Source organism: Suillus paluster, assembly GCF_016628075.1.
Source record: "Suillus paluster strain FC165 chromosome Unknown EDB91scaffold_4, whole genome shotgun sequence".
NCBI classification, from domain to species: domain Eukaryota; kingdom Fungi; phylum Basidiomycota; class Agaricomycetes; order Boletales; family Suillaceae; genus Suillus; species Suillus paluster.
Genome location: NW_024537564.1, coordinates 774,534 through 797,367, shown reverse-complemented (window position 1 = coordinate 797,367; position 22,834 = coordinate 774,534). Strand labels below are relative to the sequence as shown.

At 49.6% G+C, this 22,834-nt stretch overlaps 11 protein-coding genes across 11 annotated transcripts; 7 read left to right on the top strand and 4 right to left on the bottom strand.

Annotated features, from left to right (window-relative positions):
* Positions 1-153: 153 nt before the first annotated feature.
* Positions 154-1,054, bottom strand: EDB91DRAFT_523375 (Prefoldin beta-like protein). The gene is made up of 5 exons (XM_041327573.1): positions 924-1,054; positions 777-867; positions 593-725; positions 410-537; positions 154-337 (listed from the first exon to the last, which is right to left on the bottom strand). The coding sequence occupies exons 1-4, from the start codon at positions 970-972 to the stop codon at positions 433-435; spliced, it is 378 nt and encodes a 125-aa protein (XP_041182626.1). The 5' UTR covers positions 973-1,054; the 3' UTR covers positions 154-337; positions 410-432.
* Positions 763-2,390, top strand: EDB91DRAFT_523297 (Ndufs8, NADH:ubiquinone oxidoreductase 23 kd subunit). The gene is made up of 7 exons (XM_041327571.1): positions 763-1,414; positions 1,464-1,601; positions 1,654-1,746; positions 1,805-1,876; positions 1,936-2,046; positions 2,097-2,205; positions 2,261-2,390. Exons 1-6 carry the CDS (start codon positions 1,114-1,116, stop codon positions 2,114-2,116), a joined length of 735 nt encoding a protein of 244 aa, XP_041182625.1. The 5' UTR covers positions 763-1,113; the 3' UTR covers positions 2,117-2,205; positions 2,261-2,390.
* On the top strand, positions 2,326-3,848 carry EDB91DRAFT_523368 (uncharacterized protein). The gene is made up of 4 exons (XM_041327572.1): positions 2,326-2,746; positions 2,803-2,886; positions 2,930-3,007; positions 3,067-3,848. Exons 1-4 carry the CDS (start codon positions 2,613-2,615, stop codon positions 3,572-3,574), a joined length of 804 nt encoding a protein of 267 aa, XP_041182624.1. The 5' UTR covers positions 2,326-2,612; the 3' UTR covers positions 3,575-3,848.
* EDB91DRAFT_1293158 (uncharacterized protein) lies at positions 3,669-5,932 on the bottom strand (the record flags this gene model as incomplete). Its single annotated transcript, XM_041324874.1, has 3 exons — positions 3,669-5,559; positions 5,610-5,680; positions 5,741-5,932. 3 exons carry the CDS (start codon positions 5,930-5,932, stop codon positions 4,122-4,124), a joined length of 1,701 nt encoding a protein of 566 aa, XP_041182623.1. The 3' UTR covers positions 3,669-4,121.
* A 157-nt stretch (positions 5,933-6,089) lies between these two features.
* On the top strand, positions 6,090-7,792 carry EDB91DRAFT_1103130 (GRIM-19 protein-domain-containing protein). The gene is made up of 7 exons (XM_041317321.1): positions 6,090-6,409; positions 6,490-6,540; positions 6,587-6,722; positions 6,783-6,801; positions 6,856-7,005; positions 7,209-7,350; positions 7,441-7,792. Exons 2-7 carry the CDS (start codon positions 6,529-6,531, stop codon positions 7,501-7,503), a joined length of 522 nt encoding a protein of 173 aa, XP_041182622.1. The 5' UTR covers positions 6,090-6,409; positions 6,490-6,528; the 3' UTR covers positions 7,504-7,792.
* A 464-nt stretch (positions 7,793-8,256) lies between these two features.
* On the top strand, positions 8,257-10,247 carry EDB91DRAFT_1243295 (uncharacterized protein; the record flags this gene model as incomplete). The annotated part of the gene is made up of 5 exons (XM_041322276.1): positions 8,257-9,352; positions 9,415-9,456; positions 9,515-9,588; positions 9,641-9,961; positions 10,014-10,247. 5 exons carry the CDS (start codon positions 8,257-8,259, stop codon positions 10,245-10,247), a joined length of 1,767 nt encoding a protein of 588 aa, XP_041182621.1.
* A 231-nt stretch (positions 10,248-10,478) lies between these two features.
* EDB91DRAFT_1343572 (acyl-CoA N-acyltransferase) lies at positions 10,479-11,435 on the bottom strand (the record flags this gene model as incomplete). Its single annotated transcript, XM_041325783.1, has 4 exons — positions 11,048-11,435; positions 10,688-10,981; positions 10,615-10,633; positions 10,479-10,547 (listed from the first exon to the last, which is right to left on the bottom strand). The coding sequence occupies exons 1-4, from the start codon at positions 11,209-11,211 to the stop codon at positions 10,479-10,481; spliced, it is 546 nt and encodes a 181-aa protein (XP_041182620.1). The 5' UTR covers positions 11,212-11,435.
* Positions 11,287-15,472, top strand: EDB91DRAFT_1077902 (uncharacterized protein; the record flags this gene model as incomplete). The annotated part of the gene is made up of 6 exons (XM_041314969.1): positions 11,287-11,582; positions 11,880-11,942; positions 12,032-12,237; positions 12,292-12,843; positions 12,953-14,419; positions 14,565-15,472. The coding sequence occupies 6 exons, from the start codon at positions 11,287-11,289 to the stop codon at positions 15,470-15,472; spliced, it is 3,492 nt and encodes a 1,163-aa protein (XP_041182619.1).
* Positions 15,473-15,606: 134 nt separating this feature from the next.
* EDB91DRAFT_1243291 (velvet factor-domain-containing protein) lies at positions 15,607-17,601 on the bottom strand (the record flags this gene model as incomplete). Its single annotated transcript, XM_041322275.1, has 9 exons — positions 15,607-15,690; positions 15,749-15,801; positions 15,866-15,984; positions 16,042-16,081; positions 16,139-16,895; positions 16,957-17,194; positions 17,248-17,317; positions 17,386-17,441; positions 17,504-17,601. The coding sequence occupies 9 exons, from the start codon at positions 17,599-17,601 to the stop codon at positions 15,607-15,609; spliced, it is 1,515 nt and encodes a 504-aa protein (XP_041182618.1).
* An 867-nt stretch (positions 17,602-18,468) lies between these two features.
* EDB91DRAFT_522727 (uncharacterized protein) lies at positions 18,469-20,085 on the top strand. Its single transcript, XM_041327570.1, has 5 exons — positions 18,469-18,607; positions 18,658-18,724; positions 18,782-18,839; positions 18,889-19,017; positions 19,062-20,085. Exons 1-5 carry the CDS (start codon positions 18,499-18,501, stop codon positions 19,929-19,931), a joined length of 1,233 nt encoding a protein of 410 aa, XP_041182617.1. The 5' UTR covers positions 18,469-18,498; the 3' UTR covers positions 19,932-20,085.
* A 470-nt stretch (positions 20,086-20,555) lies between these two features.
* EDB91DRAFT_1103081 (carboxyl transferase) lies at positions 20,556-22,829 on the top strand. The gene is made up of 13 exons (XM_041317320.1): positions 20,556-20,746; positions 20,803-20,866; positions 20,923-20,960; positions 21,014-21,058; positions 21,115-21,175; positions 21,222-21,475; positions 21,527-21,691; positions 21,739-21,883; positions 21,936-22,070; positions 22,130-22,146; positions 22,206-22,235; positions 22,289-22,350; positions 22,407-22,829. The coding sequence occupies exons 1-13, from the start codon at positions 20,654-20,656 to the stop codon at positions 22,639-22,641; spliced, it is 1,344 nt and encodes a 447-aa protein (XP_041182616.1). The 5' UTR covers positions 20,556-20,653; the 3' UTR covers positions 22,642-22,829.
* Positions 22,830-22,834: the final 5 nt, after the last annotated feature.

Sequence of the window (22,834 nt, the reverse complement as noted above, 5' to 3'; positions counted from 1 at the left end):
TGCGAGTCAGTTGGAACTGGTGAGAACATCCTTCTGGTCAATTTCTGGTGGCTGTGGATATAAAGCCTCATACTTAGTACATACCCGCCAGCGCTTTATTCTTCAATCTTTAACAGAGACAGTGCCAAGAAAATTACAAGATTAATTTCATAGTGTCGAACCATGTGCACGTAGGTATCAGTTGATAACACTGCTGCCAGTAGCTACGGAGTTCTGCAAATCGCGTTGTGGGCTACAACAAAACAAAATTCTGAGACGATGAGAACTCAGTGCAAAGCAAAACGATATGCAACTAGATCTTCGACTTTGCCGTGCATAGTAAGTCGCGCTGCTGCTGCTGCTGCCTGCGTGATCGGGTAGCCTGACGATATCAATCAGTGATAGCGCAAGGTAGGCAGAAAAAGCGCACATCGCAAATATTTGAATACCACATTACGCCCTGCTTATTGGGCGAGCATTATAGTCACGCTTAAAAGTATCAAAGTCGCGTTCCTTCGCGGTATATTGCTCAGCAAGGTTGGCAATGACTTTTCTGATCTAAACATACGCAAGTATCAGGAAGTCAGGTAACATCTTAGAAAAGAGTACATACGCCTTCGCGATTTGTTTGCAAAGCAGGAACTACATCCTTGACTGTACGCTCAACTAGAACGCCGCCGATCAAGCGGAAGCACTTCCGACCAGGTTCCACTTGAAGTGCTTCGTTCAAAGTGGAAAGGACAAGTCTAATGCAAGTTAATTTTGATGGTGGTAGAAAATAAGGAGGAAAAGCGTACCCGTGCTCTTCTGCCTCTTGCTCCAGCTCGCCTATCTTCCCAGCAAGGTTTTGAAGCTCATTCTGCAGACGAGAGTATGTCTGCTGTATGTCTATCTGATCGAAGAAGTTATTAGAAGCGAGGGCGATATGTAAAGTGCACGCGTGCCCTGATCGGTCAGTGGTTGAACTTTTGATTTTGCTTTCGAGGTCGACATGGAGAGCAGCGATGGCCTTGATGGTCCAGTGGTGAATTAATGTGGGATACGCGATTGGCTAATGAGAGTTGTCACACTAGTGTGACAAGTGTCACGCCAGAAGTTGTTCGCTGTTAAACAACCTCGCCGACTTTGACCGCCATGTCTTTCGCCCGCCCACGTCTTGCATTGGGCTTTTCGCCCAGGATACTGGCGACACAGCGCTCGACTCCGCTGCCCTCGTTCCTAGTAGCATACCGCAACATTCATAGCACCCGCTGCTCGCATGCAGAACATCTGGAAAGCCACGGCCGACTGGAAGGCCCGATAAAGTCGCCGCCTCTCGGTGCAGGAAGTTTAACCGCGAAGGACGAGCCTGGAAAGGATATCGACCCATACAAGGATGGGCAGAGTGCCATTGACAAAGCCGTCCATCTCTTCTTCTTTACCGAGATCGTCCGAGGTATGCGTTTTGAATGTCATTATTTCGAGTTTATGCACGACTCGTTCAGGAATGTGGATTGTTCTGGAGAATTTCTTCAGACCGCCGTACACCATAATGTATCCATATGAGAAGGGTCCTTTGTCTCCCCGTTTCCGTGGAGAGCATGCTCTCCGGCGATATCCCAGTGGGGAAGAACGGTGCATTGGTTTGTGGACACCTCCAACCTCGTTGTGCGCGACTAAGACACTTATAATTAGCTTGCAAACTTTGCGAGGCCATTTGTCCTGCCCAAGCAATTACCATCGAGAGTGAAGCCCGCGCGGATGGTTCAAGAAAAACAACTAAATACGGTAAGACTGGTACCGTCGTGATGTGGAACGGCTCACGACTGATATGGTCCTTCCTAAGATATCGACATGACGAAATGTATTTACTGCGGTTTCTGTCAAGAAGCTTGTCCAGTCGATGCTATCGTTGAAAGTACGTGCTAACGGGCATCATTGATGATTGACGCTGGAATGTTAACGGCATCCAATCAGCACAAAATCAGGAGTTTTCTACGGAAACTCGCGAGGAGCTCCTGTATAATAAAGAGAAGTTGCTCGCAAACGGTGACAGGGCTGAAGCCGAAATTGCCGCTAATTTGCATTGTAAGTGTCCATGACATTTTTGGGGTTACACGTGTTGAAGCCCTATACAGCGGACCATGTTTACCGGTGAAGTAGTAGTTTAGATGGGTCGTGGCAGGTCGTGTACTTATCTCCTGGTCCAAATTTTCATTATCTATCTGATACCATCAAGATTGAACAGTAAGCCTTCAGACAGCCATATTATAAACACGTTGATCCGGCCGCCTCGTTGCAGCTACGATCTAAACGGTGTGCGCGATATGTGTGAATGACGGGAATGTCTTCCATTTCGTGCAAGCTGCATCAGTTATACAGGAAGAAGCTCTTCTCAGTCACAATCTTCTGTTGTTAGGCTTAGGTTATCGATCCGTGTGTGTTCGAACCATTGATCTCAAACCTTGAGCGTGCCAGTGTGTACCGGTTTTTTTCGAGATTACTGTTTGTCAAGATTCTCGAATTGACTGATTTGTCGACAGGTTGTATTGGATGAGTCTCCACTACCACGATATCGCCAGATTTCAAACCAGACCACTGCATACATGATCTATCTCAGGTTGATCAGACTGAATGTAAATGGAAAGGCATGAATGAGTTCGCACTCCATCATTATGGAAATCTTCTTCTACTCGTACCGCAGTATTCTAAGCTTCAACTTCATTAGTCGGGTAGTTCCGCACCCATCTCATCCAAAGAAATCACACGTCTTCATGGCAGACAATAGGTGAGCCATCCAAGAATGCCTATACTCGGAAACTAATCCTCGGGGTTTCACCCTAGAGCACAGCGGCGGTTAGCCCCGCGCATCTCCCCTGGCACCCCGTATTATTCTCTTCTAGAGCAAATACACCTCATAAACAACGGGTGAGCCATCTAAGAATGTAACTCGGAAGCTAATTCTCGGTAGAGCACAAGGCCCGCTCGTCTCTCCTGACACTTCGCATCACTCTCTTCTAGCGAAATCGCTTCTCATAGCACACAATAGGTGAGCCATCTAAGAATATTATTTTACTGGGAAACTAACCCTCGAGATTTCTACCCTAGAACACAGCAGGTGGCCCCGCTCGTCTCCCCTGACACCCCGTCTCATTGTACTTCCCACATCCAGTCAACAACTCTGACAGTCCAGCCCCTCTCCCGGACCCGTCATCTTGGAAGATTCACAGACAAGCGGGGTGACGTGATACCGCCTCTCGTAGACCGTTCTTCGTCTCCCATGTCCAATCGCACGCGACAGCGGCTATTGGAAGCGCGGAAGCGTGCCATGTCTGAGTCAGTCCGCACAGGTCGCAGGGTCACCATCATGGACGTCATCCTGGATTCCGCGCCGCCATTGACGACTGTGCAACCTTATTGCTGCGCCGCCAAGTCATCTTACCGTCCTCGTATGCAGAAAACTTACGCGCCCAAAGCCCCTCTTGGCAAAATGGAGCTGTACAGGTTTAAGCAGAACCATATCACTACACTAGCTATGCAAAAGGCGCGCGGTCGGACGGGGCCTAACGTTTCTGCGGAAAGGTCCACCAGTCTGTGGCCGCCGAATATTGGATGACGGCAATCATGATACTCGCATGGTTGCGCTAGGGTTCTTTGATCAGTGATTGCGACGTTTCTGTTAGTGTCCCTTATAGTATACTACTGGGGGCCATTGTTATTCCCCTTTGCGTAATACATATTTTGGGAATCCCCCTAGCCGCCATTGCTTGACGTCTATTGCTGTACAGGACAAAAGGGAGAGATCTACGCTTTGATCCGCCGGCCTACACATCTACCGCGATTATTCGTATGTACCCTTCTCACGACAAACATAGTTCGACGTTGTTCGCTAGTCAGACCTATCCGATAGAATTCGAGAGACAGTCGTTCTTTCATATGTGGCGATAAGCATGGAGCTGCGAGCACATGAGACGAGCACAGTATGACAAACGGGGTATATGAAACATACAAAGGGCTAGCGAGTGCACAGAAATACTGAACAACATATACATACATGCAATAAACCATGAAAGCATCTCACCAAGTACTGGGGCTCAAGAAGATCTAAACAGGCAACCTACTTTTCAACGACGCCGCCGCAAAAAAAAATAATTAAAACTTCTCTAAGCATCCGAAACCCCATCCTCTTCTTCCTCCTCCTCCCGCTCGTGAGAACGCGCATCCTGGTGAAGCCTCTTGGGGCCACGATCGTCAGAAAGATGACCGCCCGGGTACCTCAACGGGGCTTCCCCTCCGCCCCCTGAACTACCCGCCGCAGGGGAATCATCGACGTCATCCCCATCAATCTCCATGTCCTTACGAGAGCGTTTCCTCGATGAGTCGACAGGAGGGCGGTGCTGTTCTGGAAGTACGTAATGCCCGCCAGTTCGGTCGCGGCTGTATGAGCGGCCATCTTCATAAATGACATCTTGGTCCTCACTTGGGTTACGCGGCGGATTTGCTTGACGGGGTGCATAGGGTCCCCTTTCTCGGTCATAATATTGAGTGTGACCTTCCGGCCGTGATAGTGCATCCCCGCCACCATTTCCGGAGCCAGATCCGGAACCAGATCCCGATGTATCAGAACGAGATGACCGACCGTGCACACCGGGTCCAATGGGCTCGCGCGAGTATTGGTAGTCTCCCCTGTCTACAGGAGGTCTGGGCCTCAGGTGTGAGGGAGGAGATGCATGCATTGCACCCGAAGGCACGTATTCTCGAGCAGATTCGCCCTCGTGACGAGGCCACGCACGATCTCTCTCTAGATCGCGCTCATATTCTGGATCTGGGTGACTAATGTTAGGCCGATGGCTATGGAGACGCGACGATGCTCGAGGGGAAGAATGTGAAGAAGAATGTTGCCGTGAATGAGTGTAAGGATCGCCATGGTAGCTGCCACGCTCGAGTGTCTCATGCCTTCTAGATCGTTCCCTATCACTCGGATGTGGCGGGCTGTGATGCCCATGCTGCACAGGTATGAGGGAATCCTGGGAGTACTGTTGCGGGTGGGGAATACCTCCTGAGTGGTATCCCGGGGGAGGTGCCTGAGAACTTATCGGATGTCCACGCGATCTGGAAGGCGAGGATTGCGAACGCGAAGAACCATTACTGTGAGGATGAAGATGAGGGCTATGAGCCTGTGAATGTCCATGCGCCCTCGGAGGCTCAAGATGTTGTATAGGAGTCAACTGCGAGAGGGGTGGCAGCTGCCGGGAAGAGTCATGACCTGAGGCGGAACCGCCTCTCGACATGTGCACCGCAGAAATTGCGTGGGAAGGCGCAACTCCTGGACCAATGGGCCCGTCGGGTGCTTGCATAGGTCGACCATCTGGACCAGGAATAACACGGAAGTTGTTATGATTGTGCATGTACTCAATAGCATTGTGATCGTTCAAATCTACGGGTTGAAAATCACGATGGTCACGATGTTGGTGATGCCCAGTAGCACCCGTATCACGCGGGTGTTGGGGAGGAACCCCAGGACCAGAGTGAGAAGGGGGAAGTGCATGACTGTGAATGTCTGGAGAAGGTGGCACAGCAGAAAGACGTTCATACAAGACACTTAATGTCATATTAGATCCATGTTGAGTGTGCAGGTAAAGATTACTCACGCTCGTTCCAGTTTCATGCGCTGGATTGATTTTTTGGCCATGAGGACCTTGTACTGCATCTTGTCATTGTCCTAAAAGCAGGTACGCATCAGGAGTTGAGAATACATTGAGCAAAGGTCGTTATTGCCAACCGTTTCGATTTCTCTGACTTTTCGCTTCAGTTCCTTGTATTTTGCCTGATACTTTTCAACTTCAACGCCAGCTGCTATACCTGTAGCATAAGCTTTTGATTTTTGGCGTGGCGCAGTAGCAGCAGAGACGGATTGTGCAGGCATTTGTGGATGAGAAAGAGCGGCGGGACTTGGGGAGTGGATGTGGGACATTATGGCAGTGCTCTGAGGTGGCAGCGCTGGGCAGTATTACTCATCGAAAAACTTTTGGTTGGCGGCGTTGAGTCTTCCGTATCACAAAGTCTATCTTACTGGTCACAGAATTCGAGTAATCAGTGTATCGTGTCTTTAATTTCAGTAGTAATTTTGAATCCAGGGCGTGCCGCGCGGTCGCATCTTTGATACGACAGTGCACTGGTGTAAATTGTATGTACGCGATTGTTCTAGAGTCTGTACGAATGATTTCTCGCCTCACTGGTGAAACCTTCCAAGACCTTCCAAGAGGTACCAACTTAAATGGTGTAAGAGCTTTGAGTTTCGGCACCAAGGATTATCGGAAGATGCGAGGCACCAGGACAAGCGCGCCCCACGGACTTTCGAGATGGCACTTCGGGGGCGAATGAAAGACCCTGAGGCGAAATCCCATCCTTAGGTAGACTAATAGACAGTCGTTTACCAAACTTTGCATAGGTGCGTTATGTACCCAGCCTGGGCCCAAGTGGATGATCCCGTGTCGTTATTTGCCACAGCTGACCATCTTCCCGATCCAGCAAAGCCTGCTGTCCATTCGTTACGCATCAAACAAGGATATGGTTCAACGCGTACGGTTATCGATAACACCGCGTGGTAGAATACTAAATTTCGAAGCTTGAGTTAAGGCCGAGCAGATCATTCAGGTTGCATTCAGGGCAGGTTTCTTCAGGTCACGTGGCTACGCTGTTTCCTGTGACCTCCGAAAGCCGCCTTCACCACCATCCACTACGACGCGTTCAACATTCAAGGAGTGAGTCATTTAAATATATGTGGAACATGACAGCGCTAATTTACTGTTACCAAAACTTAGTGTCAATACAGTACCGACAGTGGGTGTAATGAATTGTACAGGATGGTCGTGAGCTCAAAGATAGTGCTCGTAGAGACATGCCTCCTCCCGGGGGCTTCGAGGCCGTCAAGTATAAACGAAACCTTCCTTTCCGTGGCCCAAGTGGCCTAGTCATTCTTGGAGCCGTGACAGCCGTGTGTGCATACGGGTTCTATCGTGTTGGGATGGGAAACCTAGAGAGAAGGTATGTTTATCTTCTAAACACCGACCGAGTGGCGCATGGTGTCAGTGGGCTGTTAAACGTGTCTTTTCATGGTGTGCTCGCCATGAAACGTGGCCTTGTGAGGATCCGGCCGCTGTTCTTATCAGCACTGCGCCCTATTTTATTTTTTCGGGCCGTACCAGAAAAAGCCAACTAAACTTATTCGGGCTTTGTTCTCCCGACAGGGAACTGCAAAGAGAGCAAGTTTGGTCACGCATCCACCTTGTCCCTTTGCTGGTGGCGGAAGGAGATCGAGATGCATATCGTCGTCAGCAAGCTGCATTGGCGAGGGAACGAGAGATTATGAAAGATGTCAAAGGATGGGAGGTAAGTGATGACAAAATATGCATGTATAATTCTGACAAATTGTCAATCATTCCTCGATACGCCTCCCGGCATCTTATGTACCAATCTCAGCCTGGTAAAAGTGTCTATAACAATGCGCGATATCGTACCGCAGAATCGATTGTAGTTCTATGATTGGTTGACTTGCCTTTCTTTGTAGTCACAATCAATAGATCAGCTTCCATGGTAGAACAACATTGATATGCAGAGTTAACGAAGAGAGCGCCACACAGGTTTTTACTAATGGAGCGTTGGAGTAGATGACATGATCTGGTCCCGCCATACCTATATCGCGAACTATAGTTCCACCGGTGGCGGATGGCGATGATGGTACAATAGTAGCCTTATCTTTGGGACCAAATTACTAGTTATAGTTCATTAATTTAGGGCCGGCCGCGCCTTTCTTTACGCTAAACTTTTTGCCAAGTTACAATTTTTAGTAACTTCAATTTGCAACGTTACGCGCTTTCTGGCTTTCGCTCACGCCGCTGCCAGGACAGCTGGCATAGCTTAAGTTCAAGGACATTTGATTCTTTATCTTACGGACTAAGGTACTACTAACGATTTCGCAGGGATTAGCGTTCCTTCCCAATCTAGCGCGCTAGTTATGTTCATATCGAGCAACGAATCACACAGTTCCAAGGATTTTCCCCCAAGGTGAGTACAAACTTATAATTGGTTTCCTCCCCTTTGCTGTAGCCTGATTAGGTACCGATCCCGAAGTGACTCCCCTTTTCAGTAGTACGGGCCAATTGAGCTCGCAAGAATCACAATCTGCTGATTCAACCCGAGTCAGGTTGTCATAAATTCACCGTTATGGCATCTATAGTCAAGATTCGAATGCCGCTAAGGATAGCCCCTCTTAAGCAGGCCCGATGGCGTTCGTACATGTCCTCGAATCCCGTTGACACCCCTTCCGATTCGCTGTCCCCCCCTGCGCCTCCGCCCACTATTAAAGCAAACATCCCGCGTTGCTTTTTTCTTTCACATATCCTTCCTACCTCTATAATGCCTATGGCAGATTATCCCCATCGCGATCCTCGTTCGAATATCCTTCCTCGCATTTCTCTATCTGATACCGGCATGAAAGATTCGATGAACTACTTGGACACTTCGTCCTACGATATGTTGTCGCCAGATTCTGATCAGATGATGTTTCCTCTGGAATTTGAAGAGGGCCCATTGATGAGCTCATCCATGGCTCCTTCATGGGACTCCCCAAACAACTTTGCATATCATCACCCATTATCCTCTCCTACATCCGACCACACTTCCTCTCCACATCGCCTCTCAGACTTTGATATACCAGACGCATCACCCAGCAGCGCATTCTATGATTCCGCATTTGGACAGTTTGACGATATGCATTCAATGCTTGATCTTGATGGCGGCCATTTGTCGCATTGGCTAAACGAACCTGTACTCCAATCACTGGAGTCTCCGACTTCTCCCATACCAATCCGTGGTGCTGTATCTCATCCACAATCGCCACCCTCACTATTTTCCTACCCTAGTCACAATTACACCTTTACGCCCAACGCGTCCTTTTCGCCGTCAGAATTTGCGCTACCGAGATCGTTATCGCCGGCCGACGGCTCTGATGGTTATCTCAGTTCACCGGGTCTTCGCGTGTCATCCATATCACCTGCGGAGACTTCGCTGAGACCGCCCCCATGGGCGACTCAATTGTGGGAGCCGCCACAATATGAGGCATCCACGTCGTCAGGGCGTGTCCATCAGCCCCTATCCGACCACCCTTACGGAGTCAAACGCCAACGCTACCAGCCAAGACGAGACATGTCAGGCTTGGGTTTCCAGTCTTCTAGTGCTCCAATGCAGATGAACATGCCGTCAATGACGAGGAACTACAGTTCCCGTCGCGGCGAGTCTGTAAGCGTTAGCGATGATCGCGACGCAACTGTGCGCCGCAAGAAGCGGCTATCGACTGAGGAACCTTCCAGGGAAGAGAAATTAGCTGACTCTTGTATGCAAATATAGTTCTGTACCGTCGTCGTCTTGCTAACTTTTGCACTAATTCTACTGTAGCTCCTCTCAAGTCTGTCCTCAAGCAGCCGAAATTGGCACCTAGTGCTTGGCAGCTGTACTTCACGGACTGGATTCAACGGCACCAAGCAACGAGCACAAGGAAGCTCAACTGTTGCACAGGCTGCTAAAGAAGCCGGTCAGGAGTATGCGAACTTGACTCCAGAAGAGAAAGAGGTTTGTTTCATTTCTCTGGCCAGGTCTGCACAAGCTGACAAGTTATTTACAGCCTTACAAGCGACGGTCTGCTGTTCTCAAAGAGGCTCGAGAGCGTGAAAACGCTGCGTACATGAAGAGTCTCACTCCCGACGATATCAAGAGGGAGAACGCTTTCCGCACCGCACAACGGAAAGCGGGTCGTTCTAGGAAGAGTAACATCAAGGATCCGAATGCGCCTAAGAAGCCTCTTAGCGCGTACTTCATGTTCCTGCAGCGCATTCGATCCGATCCTGCTCTAGTTAGGGAAATTTTTGGTGACGAACAGGAGACGACTAAGCAAAGCGTCTTGGCCGCTGCCAAGTGGCGATCGATGACTGATGATGAGCGCAAGGTACGGAAAAATGCATGTCACAATCTCGTGATTAGCTCATCGAACATTTTAGCCGTTCCTGGCACAAGCCGAGCAAGAGAAGCTCGAGTACGAGGCTGCACGGAGGATGTACGAGGAAGGCACCACTGATTTCGGCACAAGCATTAATTTCAGCATCTTGCCCGGTGGCCCCGCTGAAAGTCCTTTCCGTGCCTTGCGAGCGATCAAGACAGAACCATTCAGTTCGGAAAGCGAGAGCGATGGAGTCGCGGCTGATGACAGCGTCAGTCGGTATACTCGTCTATGACCATTCCATTCCATTTTCATATTCCAAATTCATTTCTCTGGGTAACTACTCTATGTTCTTTGGTCACAGCCCACATTCGAGGGCGTGGTGTTATGTTATGTTCTTCTGTTCACGACACTGGACTACTTTACGACCTTAAGCCTTCCTTTTGTATTGGTAGATTCTCCCTAGTATATCATGTTCTATACCTTTCTTCATCTTACATCAGGAGTACACGAACAATGTAATCAATTACTCCGATAATGATAATCGAACCACCATCTTCTGATGGGGTTCACCGTCTTCATCGAACAGATCGCCCTGATACGTTAAGTTTTGACAGATAGGATGAGCAACGTCATTAGGGTCTTGCGGAAATCACCGTTACCTCTTCTTCATAACCCAACCTAAGATAACCGAAAGTGAGTAGTTATCAACGAGTGTTATTGATGACGTCGTACTTGCGATAGAACGCTACAGCGCCAGGCGAGTCTGAACGAACTGCTTGGGAGTAACAAACTATGTTGACGAAGTCAACTACCCCTGAGTATCTGGCGTTATCCTTGGCCCAATTATGCAACGCAAGCACGAGACTACGCCCGAATTTATAATGCCGGTATTCCTTCAAAACGACGAGGCGTGCAAGTTTGTAATACGAGCCACCTGCGTGTTCCACTTTGTGGGCGCGGATTGTCCCTATAGGCTCGAGAGAGGGTAAAAGTCTTAATAACCAATGCGTCGCAGTCGGATCATGTCTGTGTTTCACCAAAAGGATGAGGGCGTTTGAAGCAGGTGGTCATTATCTGAAACAGATAACGTACTCATCGACTTCAACTTCCAAAGGAAATCCTTGTTCTGTGACGAAAACGGCAATCCTAACTTGGATGCACTGCTGAAGGAGGTCATGGCGGCCTTCGTGCCCTGCAGGGGGAACAATGATAATCTCGTGGGTAGGCGGGACCCGGGGTGCAGCGTCATCTGCCATGTTGAGAAATGAAAGGTATAAAAACAAAAATGATATCGAAGAGCGATCCGAGCGGTTTCGCGAAGGTGGTCAGATATGGGTTTGGAAAAAGACCTCTTCGCGTTGAAAACGGATGAGGGGTACACGAGAATAACCGTAAATAAACGCACGGGTGTCACATGGAGTTTTATTGCTAGATCAAACTCAACCCTCGGCTCGGCGATGCGGATGCAAGTGTGCTATCATGGCAAGTATCAATCCGTTCATTCTGTAACCGAAGATATATACAATTTGCTGGAAATGAACAGCACGGTGCCGGTAGCACGTTGGCGAATCAAGATGAGGCGCAGTTCTCAGCGCTCGAATATCCGAGAAGACTCTTCCGGGTCTCGGTTGGCCCGTCAATGAAGATAAGTCTTGCCGTCGGCTGTTTTGTAAAGGAAACTGTGGCAAGAAGGAACGAACGAGAGCATGCGCTGCTCTTCCCCTAAGTACTAAGATAGCTTGAGGTACATTCGCCGGGTATTTGGCGGCATACAAGGTTCGAGTAAATCGGCCAAATAAGGCCAAACATACCTGGTCCTTTGGTCACTAATTTGCATAGCGAGGAAAGCCACCAGCATTACTATACTGGTGCTATCATTGGTTTTGTTACGCGTGAGTTATACAAGTTTAACTCAAACTTGCAGGAATATCTTTACTTACAGCAGATTCGAGTTTGAAGATTGCTTCGACGGCACTCCAGGACCCAGGTGCGGGTGCCCATGATCGAGCCTTTAGCAGCAGCTGTAGTAAACAGTTTTCTGCTGCGTACACCCGCTGGACGTGCCTCTGCTCTTAGGCCTTCTTTTGAACACATGGGTCGGTCTATACGCCGTCCTATACTACGCGACTTTTTTACCCCGACCGCGAGACAGTGGAAAGGCAAGGAGAAAGCCGTAGAACTGCAGGATGTGGAATATGCTCAGTGTGCCGAGTGTGCCGAATGGCTCTTGGGAACAACACATGATTCATGTTGCGTCATGAGACACTCCGTATGGTGTCCGAGTGCGTGTTATTCTTTCAATAGTAAATTTGAGATTGACAGCGGAACCACTACAGGACGAAATCGTATGTTCATGATCAGTGACACGGTGCCCCGTCGACCGCAATCATTGAAGCGTTCTGCAAGTCCTCCAAATGTTCGGCGCTATTCTTCATCTCTCCCGTCGTGTTCAAATTCTTCACGATTAAATCCTCTCTCGACGACTTTGATGTCCTCATTGGCCCCTCAAACATTCGAGGTTCCACCCTCTCCTTTGAACCACTTCCTGTCCCTCCTGCCAGAAAACCACCCATTTAACCCGGATGACGCATGGAATACTTACCAGACGCTCATTGACTCTGACGATCACCAATACCTGGAACCGTTAGACGTCTTGAACTTTGCTCAAAAGCTCTCTACTGCTATAGAGGCGGGCAGTGACCACAAGAGTGGTGTATCATACTATCAGGAGTGGGGCACACGACTTGCCGCGCTGAATCAGCGGCTGGAGTCCAAGTTCGAGAAGCATTCAAGCGAAGACCTGATGAGATTGAAACTCGTTGCAAAAGCCTACGCATTTATAGGAGATCTGGACCATGCAACCGTCCGCCGCCCGCGAGTTGTCGGAGGTACTTGTTGACCGACGGAGAGGAGAATTGTTGGATGTTTATCGGACCCTTGTGCGGTCAATGGCGCTTCATCAAGACAGCGAGCACGTCCTAGATTTTGTTCTTGCAGAGTGGGCCGACATTGGCGCGCATCTCTTGCCTCTTTCTCTTCGTTCTCAGGATTGGGACACCGATGTGGGGTCCTCATCGTTCCAAGATACGATTTACTCGATTTTGGCCAATATACCGGATTGCGCATCTCTGTTAGCAAATCGGCGGCACTGGGATAGGGAGGCACGGCAGCGTATAGCAGTCCTGCTGCTGGACGTCTGTTGCTGGGAAGCTCTGGCAGAGGATGCGTATGCATTGCTGAAAGAGATGCGAGCACAGCAGCTATCAATACAAATTGACCTGCAATTACAAGTGGTCCGCTTGCTTGTCCGCGCCGACTCCTTCATTCGCGCCAATGAACTCTACAGACTCATATCAAACTCGACGGATGCCCAGCACAAATTCTTCATTTCCACCGGAATGTTCCTTGCGGCACATCAGGGTGACTTTGACCGCGCCGAGGAGTACTATACCCAACTCAACGCAGCGCGGTGGATTGCATCGGATGATAAAGCCATGCTCATGCATGCATATGCAGTTGCTGGACGAGTGCGCAAAGTCGTCGAACTATTTCACGAGTTCTTCCCCGATCCGGCGAATCCGCGACTCGCGTCGAAGCCGTCAATCGTGCACTACAGCATCCTGGTGTATGCACACGCAGAGCGTGCGGATTACGATGGGCTCAACTTCTGGCTCCAGGCTATGTCGAAGGCTGGAATAGTTCCGGATATCTATGTCTACAACATCATCCTCAAAAGCTTCGCTATGCGTGGAGAAGTAGAGTCCGTCTCCGCTGTTTTGGACCAGATGCGCGCTGCCAAGATCATGCCCACTCGTGTTTTGTACACAACCGTCATATCCCTTCTCGCACATAGGAGGGACCCGGTATCTGCTGAAGCCATATATAAACGTGCATTGCGTGAAGGGATAACTCCTGACCGCAAGATGATTACTTCTCTCATGAATGCACATGTGGAAGCTGGATCTTGGGCGGGGGTAGTGCGCATTTTCGACTACCTTAAATCCTCTCGAACCCCTCGCCTTCGGCTCTCGGTAGAAGTCTACAATACTCTGTTGAAGGCTTACGTCCTTATCGGCGCCCCATTTCACGTCGTCTCCGGCATCTTTCGCAAGCTCGAGTCCATGGGCGTGAAGCCTAATGGTCGAATGTATACTCTCATCATCCAGTCAGCCTGCGATGCAGGATTCATGAACATCGCCAACAAGATTTTCGCCGAGATGCAGGTAGTCGCAGAAGACTGGCACACAACTGACCGCGTCGACGCCTTCGTGATGACAGTCATCATGGCTGGTCATTTGCGGCTGGGCGACAAACGCAGTGCAAAGGCTGTTTACGATGACATGTGTGGGCGGGGCATTCAGCCCACATCTGCCACATTCCATCACATCCTCCGTGCTTATGGTAACGAGAAGACCGAAGAAAGCCTCCAAATTGCAGAGGGTTTTCTGAAGACCATCATGGCTGGTGAGTCTTCGGAGTGCCCGTGGATGCCTCCACAGACTCGCGCAGCTGCGCTTGAGCACGTCTACGCTCCACTCATGCTTGCGTATACGAAAGACCAATAGGCCGGAGCATGTAGAGCGGTTGTTTCAGTCTATGTTGGATGCAGGTGGAGAACCTTCACTGGGTAGCTTGACAGTGCTCCTCGATGCCTATCGTCGTTCTGGTGACATTGAAGCCGTCCGTAGGCTTTGGCCGCAATTATGGCAACTCGCATTACGCTTCTTGAAGACGGATTCTCTCTTCGAAGGAGAAGATGATAACCCGTCCGACCCCATGAAACGACAGGCGAATCTTCTCTGCGTTCCCCTATCCATTTATATCGACGCACTTTCTGCGGCTGGGGAACACTTCGCCATTGCCGAGATGTGGGGAAAAGCGAGATCTCAAGGTTTCAGCTTCGATTCACATAACTGGAATCATTTGGCGGTTGCTCTGGTCCGCGCGGGCGAACCGGAGCGGGCCTTCGAGATAGTCGAACGAGTGTTACTCCCTTATCAGCGCCAGAGCGAGGCTGTACTTCGTGGTAGAGACTTGTCTCCCGATTCGCCTCTCACTTTCGACATCAGTCCCGCAGACGTTAGTCAACCAGCGTCCCAGTCGCCAATGCACCGGAGCGAACGCCGAGCTTATCAATCGAAAGTAGCTACTAAGAGATCCGGCGACGCGTTGGAAATGGGCCCAGCCTCGGATGATTTTGCCCATCCTTTACACGTACTACACCAAATTTCCCCTTCCTGGAACGTTTGGCGCCCCCATCGCGCTTTACTGGACTTATTGTCAGGAGTGCTGCGCCATCTGGGATCTGGAATGACTATCCAGCCGGTGGGAGACCGTAACTCTGCGCCACAGGAACTGGACCCCGACTCTGAAGAAGTTTTCACTCGTGGAAAACTTCCGCGAGAAATGCTTGACCGCATATATCTCAATTATCCTGATACAATCCAGACCATACGCTTACACGAGCGTTGGACCACGCGGAAATCTTCGTTGACGCAATTGGACAATGGGTGGTAGATGATGAGTTCAGAATATATGGGGCACCGAGTACATTATGGAGTACATTGCGGGTAGAGGAGGCAATAGTGATGAGGGTGATACATTCTCTGAACACGCAGATCATCAAAAGGCAGTATATTACGTGACTCCCATCAACTATCTTCCGACTCGTCAGAGGGGTCGGAGTCAGCATCCCGTCGACGACGCCCAGGCTTGCTAGTTCCGTGACGATTTCGCTGCGATCGTGGAGAGTTCGTCAACCTCCGACCTATACGGAGTATGGAAGGATCTTACCAGTGGTAACTTCTGGCCTTGATTGCCAAAAGCGATTGACAGCGCGGTCGTATCTATCATGTCATAAGAGGTTATAATCTTTTCTGTATAAAGTAAGACCGGCAATTTAGACCGTACCGGGAACTCCTGGGAAGCGCTTGGCTGAGAAAACGACAAAGGGTTCGGTGAATGTTTGTGCAAGGACCGGAGAAACATTAGTATGAACTCTAACTGCGCCTGCTTCTGGTGCTGGTAGTCTGCAGACGCTAATGTCAGTTTTTACTGTTATCTCAGACATAATAGCACGTTCTTACTCGCCAACGTTCATTAGACGTAAACGTAGCCGGAAGGTTCCTAGGATGCGTCACAACGTCAGATAGAAGAACACCCCCGGCGGTAATGAAAACATACCTTCCGTCCGAACGGATAGATCCTGGAAGAGGAAAAATATCCCTGGCTGCCGATGCTCGTCGAGCAGTCGGCATGCGTTGGACGACAACGGGCCTACTAAAGTGCGTGTGTATGAATGTCGGGGTAATGGAGCATGTGTGGTTGATGGAGAAGATGAGGAGCTTTGAGCATAATTACTCTGATAATATGGTGGCTGTGATGGCGCGCCATAAACATGGGGGTGATCGTAGCTATTGCCTGCACCTTGAAAAGACTCCTGGACGTATCTTGGCGAGGATTCACCCGCAACATGTTGTTGGGGCCAACTACCGGTCTCAGGTTGCTGAGTGGTGTGTTCAGGATGTCTCATCGATGGGTCCACTTCTTGAGCAGCGTACACGCTTGCCTGTGAATTGACAATTACCGGATAAGATGGTTCCGCGGCTGACCAATTGCGATAGTTGGCCGCATCAGAATCCGTACGATATGAGGGATGTGCTTGCCACGGTTCACCCGGGGCAGCCGCAGGCATGCCGTTCCGTATGCCGTTGCGGTTGTACGACGACATTGATGGGTGAGGCTGGCTGAAATTATGCGAGCGATCTAGGGGGGTTCCTGATGATGCATATCCCCATGCGCTGTTGGACTCGGATGGCGAGCCGTAGGAATCTTGGTCATCATAGGTTATGTTATCAGGGATCGGTGCTTGCTGGGGATAAGGGTAACTTGGGTTAGCGTATCCCGACGGCGGACCCGGAACCATCGGGTTCATAGTGGACTGTATTGACGCACAAAGTCAGTGGGAAAAAATATTTATCAGATATGAGGTGACATGCCACTGGTAGGCGTGGATGTTGGTGAGCAGAATTTGGGGTGGAATGAGACGACGTCGGGCTATGTTGTTCATCGTGGGGAGATGAGGGAGCATTGGTACTCCGAGGCTTCCGCGATTTTTGAGCGTTCGCTGCGACGTAGCGGTCCGAAGATGACGAGGGATGTAACACGAGATTCATCTCCCGCTTCCCGTCAGCTGACCAAAGGTCGACGGTGACCAGAAAAAAAGAACAGTCAATGTCCCTGAGAAGTAAATGATGAGAAGCGCACAAGGTAGAATAAAGATGTTTACATACTCCACGTCCACGATAGAGTTATCTTCTCTTCGAACGAACCATTTTGGCGACCGCTGCAGGTGCGAGAGGCCTGCGATCCTGATAATAAATGTTATGATATGGTTAGACAAAGGCGCGACGGCTCGCGCACTTTATCACCAAAACCGCACATACGGGCGCGCAAAGGTTGTTGTACTACTTCGAGGGAATAATGCCTGGTATTATTGTTGAAGGTTTAGGGAATAGTAACGGAAGGAGTTAGAGGTGATTGACTGACTTTCTGCCCCACCATTGTCCCCATTGCTCGACACCTGGATCAGAATCTTGGCGAGCTTGGTGATCGATGCTGGGGCGGTGATTTGTCTTGTGAATCATGAAAGTTTGCGAAAAAGAAGGGGAAAGGAGGTGGTGCGGTATAGGGGAAGGGGAAGGGTAGTTGTTTGAAATCGGGTTGGTTATGCCCAGACTTTAGACTCGGTTCGTGATACAGGATTTACAGCAGTTGGGAATCAGATAAGATAAGTTCTCACGTCGGGAAGGTTGCGGATGATGTTGTAGAGACGAGCCTGCGAGGTAATGTCAGACAAGGTGGTCATTTTTGTCGGCGTGCGTATAACAAGAATAGGTTAGGATAGAGCGCACCTAGGTTTGTTCTCTCAACTGCCTGGACTCAAATAAACGCTTGTAAGGCGTCTTATATCTGATAGGAAGACTATAAAAGAGTCTTAGTACTGCAGTCAGTGACCTCTGAAGAACAGTGACGGCTTGGATGTACGAGGATAACGTTGCTGCCTTGATTAGTTTAGCTTGAGGCACGTTGCATAGGACGCAGATCTTCTACAATTTACCTTACAACCAACTGATCAAATACTTTCATCCAATGCTATGCAAAGCCGTAATTACTTACAACCTTCAAAATTCATCTTGATCCACTCATCCAAACCTCACTGGCCCACATGTGGCAACCGAACAAACTCAAAGTTTACCCTCAAATTAGTTATCAGATAACAAACTGTCTCTCATCACCCTGGGAATGCCGAAATTCCGTGGGTAACTAATTATTACAAGTCAATCAGAAAAAAATAATATAATATAGTAGCGAGTAAAATGAACTTACCGTGTCATGATAGAATTGAAATAATGCACGTAAAGATATTACAATGAGTCTTCAACTACATGGGTTTACAATATTATTTGATTAAATTTGGAAATAGTTCACACGCTCCAAAGCCCAACGAGCAACATCCAAACTAACTTTTGACATCGACAACCATGGATCAAGTCGCAGCAAAAAAGATCCTTCAAGAACTCATAAAGCGCGATGACCTCAAGAACAAGATTTGTGTAGACTGCGATAATCCAAATCCACAATGGGCCTCAGGTGATTACACGTGTCACATCCCCTTACGTTCCTCATTCATCCTCCGAAAGTTAGTTTTGCGATATTTCTGTGCTTGGAATGCGCAGGTTTACACAGAGGGTTCGGAGTGCACATCAGGTGAATTTACAAACCTATGTGCACATTCTCCGACAACCAAATCTCACGCGACAATAGCTTCGTGAGATCAGTTTCAATGGATACTTGGCAGCCCGATCAGATCAAGCGTATGCAGGTGGGTAATCATGGGCTGAGTTTACAGTCCTCGCTCACTTCCTCCCAAGCTTGGCGGGAATGCTCCTTTCAGACAATTCGTCGAGTCATACACACCAGCAGATCAAGGCGGATATAAGCAAGGTACCAGTGCCTACACCACCTACCATTGTTGGGCAGCTTCGCAATATCGGGAGAAGGTATGCCGAACGTCGTATCTTTAATCTCTAACTGAATTCTCCAGTTGGACGCGGCCCTAGCCGGAAGGTCTTGGTCTCCATCTGCACCACCAGTAGATACACCAAACTCTGGCAGTCGGACGAGCTCTCCAGGACGTCCGTCCTCTGCGCAAGGTTTGCGCAAGTCGCGTGCCTTGGCGCGTAACCACCTTACATCCCCGTCCTCCGGAAGTTCGCCGCAACCTTCTCCTGATCAAACCACTATGGATCAAAAATCTGCCAACGAGTCTTTTTTCACATCCCTCGGTCAAGCAAACGCCACTCGCCCTGCAGATTTACCCCCGTCCCAAGGCGGTCGTTATCAAGGTTTTGGAAACACGCCTTCGCCTCAAACCTCTCAACACCCATCATTCGGTCTTTCATCCACCGCAACCCCTTCGCTTCAAGACTTCCAGGATAATCCTGGGGCCGCCCTAAGTAAGGGCTGGTCCCTTGTCTCTGCAGTCGTCGCTGGTGCATCACGTGTTGTAAATGAAAGTGTCATTCAGCCTGGAATGGAGCGTGCTTTGGATCCAAACTTGCATGCCACCGTCCGCGGGTACATGTCCGAGGCGCAACGTCGGGCACAGCTTGCAGGCTATTCGGCAAATGAATGGTCCAAAACTCAGCTGGGTGTTGATGTTGCCGATCATGTCGGAGGCGTTGTGGGGACAGTTAAAGACAGGCTCGGATCAGGGCCACAGAGCTCAGGGTATGGTGCCCTGGCCATGCATAACGAGGGGGAGACGTCGGCTCTCTATCAAGATGACACGGATGATTTTTTCGGCGAGTATTCCGATGGACGTACGAGCCTGAGTCAGCCGCCAGGTACGTCGAAGACACCTGTATCTGCTCCGAAATCCAACGACGATTGGGGCGAGTGGAAGGATTTCTAGTTGGGTTTGGTAATATAGATTTAAACCTGGAAGGATACCCTGTTCGCATCTCTAGTGACTGTAGTTATCTGTAGTTACTGCTTTACTCGTACGACATATACATAGTCCTGGTGATCGACATCGCCAAGTACTGCAGATCTATTTACGTGAAAGTGTGGGTCCCCGACGGCTAACTTGAATGATCCATCTTAGTTCCGGCCGCGTTGAACACCCATGAAGCGACCGACCCCGAGCGTTCTTATCATCCTGTGAACCTCTGCTACTGTTCTTGTCTTGACTACGGCATCTCGTTGAATTGTTTACTATCATGCAGACTGTCCTCCAGCGTGCAGCGCGGTCAACGCTCGCGTCTGCACGACGTTGCCGGAGGTATCATGCTTCGGTACTCCCTTCGCTAGTCTCACCTGCCTCGCCCGAGTTTCGCGAGAAAGCAGATGCTATGAACTTACTAGTTGCGGATTTGGAGGCTAAGTTGGAGCATGCGAGACAGGGTGGAGGTCCGAAGGCTGCAGAGCGCATGCGGAGCAGGGGAAAGAAACTACCGAGGGAACGGTCAGTGAGCTCACTTCACAATCGCACTTTCTGGACTCTGAACTTTGTGGCACTTGTCGCTGAACATGGTTAGTTTGTCGTTGCTACTGGACCCATATACCCCGTTCTTGGAGCTGTCATCACTGGCAGCGCATGAAGTTTACCCAGGGGAGCATATTCCCGGTGCCGGGATGATAACAGGCATCGGTAGAATATCAGGGCGGGAGTGCATGATTGTGGTGAATGATGCGACCGTTAAGGGAGGGTCATACTATCCTCTAACTGTGAGCAGAAACTAGCACAAGCTACTTGCAAAATTCACATGTTCATAATTCTTCAGGTCAAGAAGCATTTGCGAGCGCAGGAGATCGCACGGGAACACGGACTTCCATGTGTCTACGTTGGTATGTTGTTGATTTTTCTGCTACGTTGCTTACCAACGGCAATATTTTCGAGACAGTCGAATCAGGGGGTGCGGCACTACCTCACCAGGCCAATGTAAGTCTGTGGAATGGAGGTCTGCATGTGCGTGGTCGTGACCAACGTTCTAGGTGTTCCCCGATAAAGAGCACTTCGGTCGCATATTCTACAACATGGTATTGATCTAACCATACGTGTGTTGTACGCCATGTGATGTTCACCCGCTTATCAGGCTCAAATGTCTGCTCTGGGCTTGCCACAGATTGCACTAGTGCATGGTATATCTGTTGCGGGTGCGTAATGACTCCCAAACACTGGATCTGTCTTACTATGGTCCAGGTGGCGCATATGTTCCCGCAATGGCTGATGAGAATATTATTGTGGCGGAGCAGGGGCGTATCTTCCTAGCAGGACCACCCCTGGTCAAGGCTGCCACAGGGGAAGAAGTCGATGAAGAGACTCTTGGCGGTGGACTGATGCACTCGAGCGAAAGCGGTGTGACTGATCACCTCGCGCGAGATGACGAACATGCTATTGATATTGCAAGGGGTATGGTCGGCGATCTCGGTGCAGGAGGGTGGAGAGCAAGTGGTGTACGTCATGACGCAAATTTAGTTGTCATTTTCATTGACGCGAAACATTAGCCCTCAGCAGTGTCAGAGGACCCTGTGTATCCCGCTTCGGAACTACACGGTATTGTTGGCACTGATTCACGTCAGGCTTTCGATATGAGAGACGTGATTGCTCGGATAGTAGATGGTAGCCGTTTTAGAGAATTCAAGAAGGAATATGGTCCGACCATGATTACGGTATTAATTTTCCTCATTCTCGGCCAACATTTCCTTACAGAGTTCAGGGCTTTGCCCATGTACATGGATATGAAGTCGGCATCGTTGCCAACAACGGCATTCTCTTCTCGCCATCGGCCTTGAAGGCTACCCACTTCATCCAACTATGCTCACAACGTCAAATTCCACTTTTGTTCTTGGTCAACGTTACTGGCGAGTGGTGCCGTAGTTCCAGCTGCTAGATCATCTGACCTACCCCTCTTAGGTTACATGGTAGGTTCGAAGGCTGAGAGAGGAGGAATAGCGAAGGATGGCGCAAAAATGGTTCGAGCAGTTGCGTGTGCCGATGTTCCGAAGTTAACCGTCATCGTCGGAGGGAGCTTTGGAGCTGGCAATTATGGTAATGTATACTCCATTGAGGATCGTCTCTGGGATTGACGTATTAATGTCCCTCTTTAGGAATGGCTGGGCGCGCTGTAAGTTAAAGTAACCCCATTTAGCAATGGCGTTGGCTCATTCGCGCTTTTCGATCTAGTACTCCCCACGGTTCCTATGGATGTGGCCCGTAAGTTCACGACCTTCTCGAAAACCAATTCCTCGTAATAATAGCTGTGTCAGAATGCGAAGGTATCGGTCATGGGCTCTGGTCAGCTGTCGCAAGTCATGACTACGGTCTCTAAGTCAGTTCCTTCGCACGAGTTTTCATTCCCTTCTACGGGCTGAGCATCAATTGCAGAGACCCGAGTCAGCACTCATCGCTGAAAGCGGATATTGAAGCACAGTCGACAGCGCTTTACTCCACCGCTCGATTATGGGACGATGGTATTATCAAGCCTACGGACACACGGGATGTGGTTGGTCTTGGGCTCGCGCTAGCAGCACGGAAGCGCCCTACGTCGCGTGGAAGGGGGTCAGTTGGTTCAACCACATGGGACGGTGATGGCAAAGGATTTGGCGTGTTCAGGATGTGAAGATATTTATTCTAGTCGGATATTCGGACACTTGGATGGTCTGCCATACCATTTGGAAGAATTGTAGTAGTTCAAAGCTTGCGGAAAGACTTAGGTTGTGGGCTTCGAACTTTTCGAAGTTCTGTCAGGCCAATAATTAAATTTGCCACATTTGTGTATTTGGTTCTAAAGCTTTTGCCAAACAACGCCCAGT

Excerpts from the sequence above, each read along its gene's own strand:
- EDB91DRAFT_523375 (XM_041327573.1), bottom strand. The coding sequence starts at position 972 with ATGTCGACCTCGAAAGCAAAATCAAAAGTTCAACCACTGACCGATCAG. Across the intron at positions 868-923 it reads TCAACCACTGACCGATCAGG|ACATACAGCAGACATACTCT; the intron begins GCACGCGTGCAC and ends TCGATCAGATAG. Across the intron at positions 726-776 it reads CAAGAGGCAGAAGAGCACGG|ACTTGTCCTTTCCACTTTGA; the intron begins GTACGCTTTTCC and ends AACTTGCATTAG.
- EDB91DRAFT_522727 (XM_041327570.1), top strand. The coding sequence starts at position 18,499 with ATGGATCAAGTCGCAGCAAAAAAGATCCTTCAAGAACTCATAAAGCGC. Across the intron at positions 18,725-18,781 it reads GGGTTCGGAGTGCACATCAG|CTTCGTGAGATCAGTTTCAA; the intron begins GTGAATTTACAA and ends ACGCGACAATAG. Across the intron at positions 19,018-19,061 it reads CTTCGCAATATCGGGAGAAG|TTGGACGCGGCCCTAGCCGG; the intron begins GTATGCCGAACG and ends TGAATTCTCCAG.
- EDB91DRAFT_523297 (XM_041327571.1), top strand. The coding sequence starts at position 1,114 with ATGTCTTTCGCCCGCCCACGTCTTGCATTGGGCTTTTCGCCCAGGATA. Across the intron at positions 1,602-1,653 it reads TGGGGAAGAACGGTGCATTG|CTTGCAAACTTTGCGAGGCC; the intron begins GTTTGTGGACAC and ends ACTTATAATTAG. Across the intron at positions 1,747-1,804 it reads AAGAAAAACAACTAAATACG|ATATCGACATGACGAAATGT; the intron begins GTAAGACTGGTA and ends GTCCTTCCTAAG.
- EDB91DRAFT_1103081 (XM_041317320.1), top strand. The coding sequence starts at position 20,654 with ATGATAACAGGCATCGGTAGAATATCAGGGCGGGAGTGCATGATTGTG. Across the intron at positions 20,747-20,802 it reads GGTCATACTATCCTCTAACT|GTCAAGAAGCATTTGCGAGC; the intron begins GTGAGCAGAAAC and ends ATAATTCTTCAG. Across the intron at positions 21,059-21,114 it reads GTCGCATATTCTACAACATG|GCTCAAATGTCTGCTCTGGG; the intron begins GTATTGATCTAA and ends CCCGCTTATCAG.
- EDB91DRAFT_523368 (XM_041327572.1), top strand. The coding sequence starts at position 2,613 with ATGAGTTCGCACTCCATCATTATGGAAATCTTCTTCTACTCGTACCGC. Across the intron at positions 2,887-2,929 it reads ATACACCTCATAAACAACGG|AGCACAAGGCCCGCTCGTCT; the intron begins GTGAGCCATCTA and ends AATTCTCGGTAG. Across the intron at positions 3,008-3,066 it reads CTTCTCATAGCACACAATAG|AACACAGCAGGTGGCCCCGC; the intron begins GTGAGCCATCTA and ends TTTCTACCCTAG.
- EDB91DRAFT_1103130 (XM_041317321.1), top strand. Across the intron at positions 7,006-7,208 it reads ATGGGAAACCTAGAGAGAAG|GGAACTGCAAAGAGAGCAAG; the intron begins GTATGTTTATCT and ends TTCTCCCGACAG. Across the intron at positions 7,351-7,440 it reads AAGATGTCAAAGGATGGGAG|CCTGGTAAAAGTGTCTATAA; the intron begins GTAAGTGATGAC and ends TACCAATCTCAG.